Below are 9,413 nucleotides of genomic sequence, written 5' to 3' on the forward strand. Positions count from 1 at the left end.
TGAAGTTAGATACTATTCCATTAACATCTGTAGGAACTTGCTATAGACATAGCGTGTGTTAACGTCATCGTGTGTCTTTAAACATAGTGTATACACGGTATATAATGTTCAAAATATACATATCATGCGTCTTTAACAGAGATATACATTTTGAACTCTAAATGCGTTTCCCCCTCTTATTGTAAGGATTCATCAGGGGATAATTTTCAGATAACATGTGATGCAGCCCTCATGGCCTAGAATGTATTAAGGCACAGCATAAAGATGAAAAAACAGATGGCGAAGATAGACATATGACTAAAAATGGATTAATAAGTTTGTGTTCTTTTGATTACTTAGGTATAAATAGAAGTAGAATTCTTAAGCAACTTTTCATAGAGTTCTGGATTGTGCGGTTCCCCAATTTAACATATGAATACATTAATGGCAAGGTGTCCCTGTACTGCCGACGCTCCAATGAGTGCTGACATTGTCGGTCTGTTTAAGGACACACACTCCTTAATGACCAGAGAAATGTCGTCTATTTATTCATCAATTTCCAGGAGGAGTAATGGAATGGCGCAGAGCAATGTTCAGAGGTCGAGTGCCCCAGCGTCGTCATTATATGGGGGAATCCAAGAACAGAAGCGCGGTCAGGGTCTAATTTGAAACCCGGACGATTCCCAATTACTGTGTATGAACTTAGTTTCCCCTTGTGTACCCCACAAGGAAAACACATATGCCCCCCTGTGACCAGAGCCTTATTGAATCCGTTACCTCATCGCTTTGCTGCATTTACTGAGGTATTTAGCAGGAGCTTCGACCCAACATCTCTCAATGCTAACCCTCTGCTATGTCCGCCCTGCACAGCATAGTATTTCATCCAGATTTCTGGCATTGCAATCACAGAGTCCATGTTCCAAAGAACTCCGCAGTGTGCCAAGGCTGCCAGTGAAACCCAACCCGCAACTTAAGACGTAGACCGAGTTCACAGGCCAGCGAGCAGCGAAAGATTCTGCAGACTGGAGATGCTCTTAGAAATGGACGCTGGTAAGAAAGAAAGAAGTCACGGCTTCGTCTTTAAGAGAAGTTTGCTTAGTTCATTAAACTTTCCTTACGATAAAGCGACTTTCCCCGATAAATCATCCGAATGACAGTCCTGGAAAATGATTATGTCCCTTGTTAACCCCTTCATGACCCAGCCTATTTTGGCCTTAATGACCTTGCCGTTTTTTGCAATTCTGACCAGTGTCCCTTTATGAGGTAATAACTCAGGAACGCTTCAACGGATCCTAGCGATTCTGAGATTGTTTTCTCGTGACATATTGGGCTTCATGTTAGTGGTAAATTTAGGTCGATAATTTCTGAGTTTATTTGTGAAAAAAACGGAAATTTGGCAAAAATTTAGAAAATTTCGCAATTTTCACATTTTGAATTTTTATTCTGTTAAACCAGAGAGTTATGTGACACAAAATAGTTAATAAATAACATTTCCCACATGTCTACTTTACATCAGCACAATTTTGGAAACAAATTTTTTTTTTGCTAGGAAGTTATAAGGGTTAAAATTTGACCAGTGATTTCTCATTTTTACAACAAAATTTACAAAACCATTTTTTTTAGGGACCACCTCACATTTGAAGTCAGTTTGAGGGTTCTATATGGCTGAAAATACCCAAAAGTGACACCATTCTAAAAACTGCACCCCTCAAGGTGCTCAAAACCACATTCAAGAAGTTTATTAACCTTTCAGGTGTTTCTCAGCAGCAGAAGCAACATGGAAGTAAAAAATGAACATTTAACTTTTTAGTCACGAAAATGATCTTTTAGCGAAAATTTTTTTATTTTCCCAAGGGTAAAAGGAGAAACTGGACCACGAACCTTGTTGTCCAATTTGTCCTGAGTACGCTGATACCTCATATGTGGGGGTAAACCACTGTTTGGGCGCACGGCAGGGCTCGGAAGGGAAGGAGCGCCATTTGACTTTTTCAATGAAAAATTGGCTCCAATCTTTAGCGGACACCATGTCGCGTTTGGAGAGCCCCCGTGTGCCTAAACATTGGAGCTCCCCCACAAGTGACCCCATTTTGGAAACTAGACCCCCCAAGGAACTTATCTAGAAGCATAGTGAGCACTTTAAACCCCCAGGTGCTTCACAAATTGATCCGTAAAAATGAAACAGTACTTTTTTTTCACAAAAAAATTATTTTAGCCTCAATTTTTTCATTTTCACATGGGTAACAGGATAAAATGGATTGTAAAATTTGTTGGACAATTTCTCCTGAGTACACCGATACCTCACATGTGGGGGCAAACCACTGTTTGGGCACATGGTAAGGCTCGGAAGGGAAGGAGCGCCATTTGACTTTTTGAATGAAAAATTATCTCCATCGCTAGCAGACACCATGTCATGTTTGGAGAGCCCCTGTGTGCCTAAACATTGGAGCTCCCCCACAAGTGACCCCATTTTGGAAACTAGACCCCCCAAGGAACTTATCTAGAAGCATAGTGAGCACTTTAAACTCTCAGGTGCTTCACAAATTGATCCGTAAAAAGGAAAAAGTACTTTTTTTTCACACAAAATTTCTTTTAGCCTCAATTTTTTCATTTTCACATGGGCAACAGAATAAAATGGATCCTAAAATTTGTTGGGCAATTTCTCCGGGGTATGCCGATACCTCATATGTGGGGGTAAACCACTGTTTGGGTGCAAGGCAAGGCTCGGAAGGGGAGGCGTGCCATTTGACTTTTTGAATGGAAAATTAGCTCCAATCGTTAGCGGACACCATGTCGCGTTTGGAGAGCCCCTGTGTGCCTAAACATTGGAGCTCCCCTACAAGTGACCCCATTTTGGAAACTAGACCCCGCAAGGAACTTATCTAGATGCATAGTGAGCACTTATAACCCCCAGGTGCTTCACAGAAGTTTATAATGCAGAGCCGTGAAAATAAAAAATAATTTTTCTTTCCTCAAAAATGATTTTTAGCCCAGAATTTTTTATTTTCCCAAGGGTAATAGGAGAAATTGGACCCCAAATGTTGTTGTCCAGTTTGTCTTGAGTACGATGATACCCCATATGTGGGGGTAAACCACTGTTTGGGCGCACGGCAGGGCTCGGAAGGGAAGGCACACCATTTGGCTTTTTGAATGGAAAATTAGGTCCAATCATTAGCGGACACCATGTCGCGTTTGGAGAGCCCCTGTGTGCCTAAACATTGGAGCTCCTACACAAGTGACCCCATTTTGGAAACTAGACCTCCCAAGGAACTAATCTAGATGTGTGGTGAGCACTTTGAACCCCCAAGTGCTTCACAGAAGTTTATAACGCAGAGCCGTGAAAATAAAAAATAATTTTTCTTTTCTCAAAAATGATTTTTTAGCCCACAATTTTTTATTTTCCCAAGGGTAACAGGAGAAATTGGACCCCAAAAGTTGTTGTCCAGTTTCTCCTGAGTACGCTGATACCCCATATGTGGGAGTAAACCACTGTTTTGGCACACGTCGGCGTTCGGAAGGGAAGTAGTGACATTTTGAAATGCAGACTTTGATGGAATGCTCTGCGGGCATCAGGCTGTGTTTGCAGAGCCCCTGATGTGCCTAAACAGTGGGAACTCCCCACAAGTGACTCCATTTTGGAAACTAGACCCCCAAGGGAACTTATCTAGATGTGTGGTGAGCACTTTGAAACCCCAAGTGCTTCACAGAAGTTTATAACGCAGAGCCGTGAAAATAATAAATGTGTTTCCTTTCCTCAAAAATATTTTTTTAGCCCAGAATTTTTTATTTTTGCAAGGGTAGCAGGAGAAATTGGACCCCAAAAGTTGTTGTCCAGTTTCTCCTGAGTACGCTGATACCCCATATGTGGGGGTAAACCACTGTTTGGGCACATGCCGGGGCTCGGAAGGGAAGTAGTGACGTTTTGGAATGCAGACTTTGATGGAATGGTCTGCGGGCATCATGTTACGTTTGCAGAGCCCCTGATATGCCTAAACAGTAGAAACCCCCCACAAGTGACCCCATTTTGGAAACTAGACCCCCCAAGGAACTTATCTAGATGTGTGGTGAGCACGTTCAACCCCCAAGTGCTTCACAGAAGTTTACAACGCAGAGCCGTGAAAATAAAAAATCATTTTTCTTTCCTCAAAAAAGATGTTTTAGCAAGCAATTTTTTATTTTCACAAGGGTAACAGGAGAAATTGGACCCCAATATTTGTTGCCCAGTTTGTTGTGAGTACGCTGATACCCCATATGTGGGGGTAAACCACTGTTTGGGCACACGTCAGGGCTCGGAAGGGAAGTAGTGACATTTTAAATGCAGACTTTGATGGAATGGCCTGCGGGCGTCACATTGCATTTGCAGAGCCCCTGATGTGCCTAAACAGTAGAAACACCCCACAAGTGACCCCATTTTGGAAACTAGACCCCCCAAGGAACTTATCTAGATGTGTGATGAGCACGTTCAACCCCCAAGTGCTTCACAGAAGTTTACAACGCAGAGCCGTGAAAATAAAAAATCATTTTTCTTTCCTCAAAAAAGATGTTTTAGCAAGCAATTTTTTATTTTCACAAGGGTAACAGGAGAAATTGGGCCCCAATATTTGTTGCCCAGTTTGTTGTGAGTACAGTGATACCCCAAATGTGGGGGTAAACCACTGTTTGGGCACACGTCAGGGCTTGGAAGGGAAGTAGTGACATTTGAAATGCAGACTTTGATGGAATGGTCTGCGGGCGTCACGTTGCATTTGCAGAGCCCCTGATGTGCCTAAACAGTAGAAACACCCCACACGTGACCCCATTTTGGAAACTAGACCCCCGAAGGAACTTATCTAGATGTGTGGTGAGCACTTTCAACCCCCAAGTGCTTCACAGAAGTTTATAACGCAGAGCCGTGAAAATAAAAAATAATTGTTCTTTCCTCAAAAATTATGTTTTAGCAAGTAATTTTTTATTTTTGCAAGGGTAGCAGGAGAAATTGGACCCCAACAGTTGTTGCCCAGTTTGTCCTGAGTACGCTGGTACCCCAAATGTGGGGGTAAACCACTGTTTGGGCGCAAGTCGGGGCTTGGAAGGGAGGGAGCACCATTTGACTTTACCATTTGACTTTTTGAATGCAAGATTGGCTGGAATCAATGGTGGCGCCACGTTGCGTTTGGAGACCCCAGATGTGCCTAAACAGTGGAAACCCCTCAATTCTAACTTCAACACTAACCCCAACACACCCCTAATCCTAATCCCAACTGTAGCCATAACCCTAATCACAACCCTAACCCCAACACACCCGTAACCCTAATTCCAACCCTAACCCTAATCCTAACCCTAATCCCAACCCTAACCCTAATCCCAACCCTAACCACAACTGTAACCCCAACACACCCCTAACCCTATCCGTAACCCTAACCACAAGCCTAATCTTAACCCTATTTCCAACCCTAGCCCTAATTCCAACCCTAACTCTAATTCCAACCCTAACCCTAAGGCTATGTGCCCACGTTGCGGATTCGTGTGAGATTTTTCTGCACGATTTTTGAAAAATCTGCAGGTAAAAGGCACTGCGTTTTACCTGCGGATTTACAGCAGATTTCCAGTGTTTTTTTGTGCGGATTTCACCTGCGGATTCCTATTGAGGAACAGGTGTAAAACGCTGCGGAATCCGCACAAAGAATTGACATGTTGCGGAAAATACAACGCAGCGTTTCTGCACGGAATTTTCCGCACCATGGGCACAGCGGATTTGGTTTTCCATAGGTGTACATGGTACTGTATTATTGAAATCCACCGCACTCCCTGTGTGGAATATCTTAGAAACAAAAGGATTTTTTTAAATTTGCTAATTTATTCAAGTGAAAAACAGAAAATCAAATGTGACAGATCAAATAGTAGGCAGTATAAGCGACTGAGTGATTTGACGTTTCGACCCTCCCGGGTCTTACTCTAAAGTCGCACTTAATCCAGGATTTATGAGTGGCTCTTATGGTAGTGAGGATGTTATCCCTGTAGTGTCAAGGGGCAGGTACAGTCTTTTTGATACCAAGTATGGCCTGATAGTTGATTTCTCTCTGAGTATGACCTTGCTGAGGAATAGCAGCGGTGCATCAGCGTCTTGCTGCTGTTTGCATACGTGATTCAAATAGAAAGTTGGTATGTCACTGGAGACAACCTTTCTTGCAGGTGCCAATGTATCAGCCTTAAATTGCTGGTAAGTTGTATGTGGTTTAATGGATTTGCCAGTTCTGGATAAAGCCTTGTAGTGGGGTAACAGCGGCGCAACTGCGTCTTGCTGGTGGACATGTAGGCTTAGTACCCTTAGTGGATGGGGGATAGCGCTCCTGCGTCCTGTGGGAAGGCATCAAAATGTACTTGTAATGAATGATGGCGGCGCCCATGGAGAAGACGGACCGACACTGGGAGCCTCGGTAAGTATAAGGGGGGGGAGATCGGGGCACGGGGGGGGGCGTCGGAGCACGGGGGGGTGACATAGGAGCAGGGGGGGAGCTGACAGGAGGACGGGGGAGCGGAGCACAGGACGGAGGGGACTACGGGACAGATCGGTGGCTTGGGGGGGCGATCGGTGGGGTGGGGTGGATCACTTCAGTATTTCCAGCCATGGCCGATGATATTGCAGCATCGGCCATGGCTGGATTGTAATATTTCACCAGTTTTTTAGGTGAAATATTACAAATCGCTCTGATTGGCAGTTTCACTTTCAACAGCCAATCAGAGCGATCGTAGCCACGGGGGGGGGGGTGAAGCCACCCCCCCTGGGCTGAAGTTCCACTCCCCCTGTCTCTGCAGATCAGGTAAAATAGGAGTTAACCCTTTCACCCGATCTGCAGGGACGCGATCATTCCATGACGCCACATAGGCGTCATGGGTCGGATTGGCATGGGTTTTCATGACGCTTACGTGGCGTCATGGGTCGGGAAGGGGTTAAGTGTCCCAGGAAATATGCAAACGTTATTTAGAAGTGACTGCCACCTTCTAACTACCCTGATCCCTCTGTGATCACCACCATGCCAGGAATGACTGCTACAGCTGCGGTAATTATAGGAGATTACTGCTGCCGGGCAGCCGGGTGAAGATACAGGGAGCCGGACAAAATGTGAAGATCGCTGCCGACTAAGAGCACATTCATGTAATGTAAGATCCTGTAGTATCTGCAGGCGGCGTAAGATATGAGATCACCGCTACTTAGAAAGAAACCTGAGCCGGGGCTATTATCTGTATACTATCTATGTATCTATCTATGTATCTATGTATCTATGTATCTATCTATCTATCTATCTATGTATGTATGTATCTATCTATCTATCTATGTATCTATATATCTATCTATCTATGATATAAATTATGAAAAAGAAGCAGCACTACAAAAACTGTGCAAAAAAAGTGGATTTTTATTACCGGGATAATAAAAGTACACTTTTTTGCACAGTTTTTGTAGTGCTGCTTCTTTTTCATGATATCTATCTATCTATCTATCTATATATCTATCTATCATCTATCTATCTATCCATCTATCTATATCTATTATCTATATATTTATGTATCTGTCTATCTATTATCTATCTATCTATCTATCTATCTATCTATCTATTATCTTTCTATCTTTCATATATCATAGTATCAAAAAAGAAGGCAGCACTTCACTTCATAAATGGAGTGCTGCCTTCTTTTTTGATACTATGGAATGTGGACGACCAGTGGACGGGTTGTGTGGAGGTTTTGCACACAGAGATAAGTAGTAGTGGTGTGCTGTTCCTTTTTTACAAATATCTTTCATATATCTATATATCTATCTGTTATCTATTTTCATATTTATTATGTATTCTTAAAATATCCCCGAATTCTGCATAAAGAAAAAAGTAAACCAAAAGACCAATTTGTTTTTTTTTATTTAAATATTTTTGATTTTTATTTTTCCTTCTCCCAGCCGCAACTTGAACATTGTGATTGGTTGAACTCAGTAAGCGCCATCCAAAAACACTTAAGACATAACATCGAATGAGCAGAGTACCTGTACATTGTTAGATATTTCAATAGTCCCAGAAAGAGTTAACATACAGGCATTTTACCAATGCCGTGAGACAGTATAAAAATGCACAAATAAGTGCCAGCCATGAATGAGGTGCCTGTTGGGTGTAAATTGAGGGGTTCAGTCCTTGTCTTCTTCTTTCTTTTTTTTGGTCTTGGGCTGTTTATGCCTTCACCAGTGCCTGGAATTCTGAAATGTAACAGAAAGAGAATTGGTTGATATTTATCATTACGTTTTGTAAATTCTAATAATATTTTCCTGCTTAACTTCCTGGGGGGTTTTTTTGCATTCCTGATATTTGGAGTTTTCTCAAACTATAATGTCATATTTCATAAAGGATATTTCTATAGGTCATCATTTGGCAAAGAAAACAAATATTGTTTTAAAAATATTGAGAACGCTCAAACTTTTTCCCATAAAGTTATATAATGCTACATTTGATTTAAAAAAAAAAGTTTTTTTACATAACATCAGATATGGGGAAAAAAAAGCCATACCGTCTACTCCAATTTTGCCTTCACCGTCGGAGTCACCAGCCTTCAGGAAAGCCTTGGTCTCAGCGTCATTCAGAGCTCTGGCATTGGACTTGAAGTTCTGCAGGAAGAGTCTGATAATAAAAAGAAATATCTTGGTGAGTGTCGTATTTCTTTGCCGTCACCGCAGTCCTGCGGAGTTGTAACTAGGCTTTCATCACCCGGGCAAATATTCCGTTTACAGCCCTCGGCCTATACCTAAATACCCTTGGCTAAAGCAGAGCGGCTTGTTGACGCCTCCTCTGGCACCGGGGACACAGGCACTTGCCAGCATTCCTCCCCCCACTCCAGTTACCGGTTATAAACTACTAATTAATTATATTCATTGTTCACTGTAATAATCCACTTCTGAAATTAAAAAAACAAACATTTAATCTGTCCACTTACGCAAGCTCGTCTTCCTCAATGTATCCACTGCAATCCCTGTCAAGGATTTCGAATACTTTCTTGACCTGATCGGCGGACTTGCTGCTCAGACCAACCTTCTGGAAGAAAGGTTTGTACTGAAAGAAGTTGTCAGCTGTAGAAAGGAAATGAAAAGAAAAGAAAAATTCCATTACAAATGGTCAAGGGGTACAGAAATAAAAAAAAAAGTTATACAAGATTTGGAAATAGCGCCACTCTTGTCTATGGGCAATGTGTGGTATTGCAGCTCATCACTTGTAGACCAGAGTGGCGCTGTATAAAAAAAAGCAGACAAACTTCCTATTTCAATCTCATACATCCGCTTTAAGGATTACATTCACACTGAGGAATATTCCCTCACACATCTGTCCAGTAATTGTGGTATTCATGTAAACAAGGACAAATTAGGTTTATTATTTTATGAGTTGATATCCCACTATTTATCTACTCTTATCTATTTTTCT

The 9,413-nt window shown here is 42.2% G+C and overlaps 1 protein-coding gene across 1 annotated transcript; it reads right to left on the bottom strand.

The window, feature by feature from the left end:
• Positions 1–7,854: 7,854 nt before the first annotated feature.
• Positions 7,855–9,116, bottom strand: LOC143785800 (parvalbumin beta-like). Its single transcript, XM_077274935.1, has 3 exons — positions 8,932–9,116; positions 8,509–8,618; positions 7,855–8,200 (listed from the first exon to the last, which is right to left on the bottom strand). The coding sequence occupies exons 1-3, from the start codon at positions 9,099–9,101 to the stop codon at positions 8,175–8,177; spliced, it is 306 nt and encodes a 101-aa protein (XP_077131050.1). The 5' UTR covers positions 9,102–9,116; the 3' UTR covers positions 7,855–8,174.
• Between the last annotated feature and the right edge of the window lie 297 nt (positions 9,117–9,413).

This window comes from Ranitomeya variabilis, chromosome 7, assembly GCF_051348905.1.
Source record: "Ranitomeya variabilis isolate aRanVar5 chromosome 7, aRanVar5.hap1, whole genome shotgun sequence".
In the NCBI taxonomy this organism is placed as follows: Eukaryota; Metazoa; Chordata; class Amphibia; order Anura; family Dendrobatidae; genus Ranitomeya; species Ranitomeya variabilis.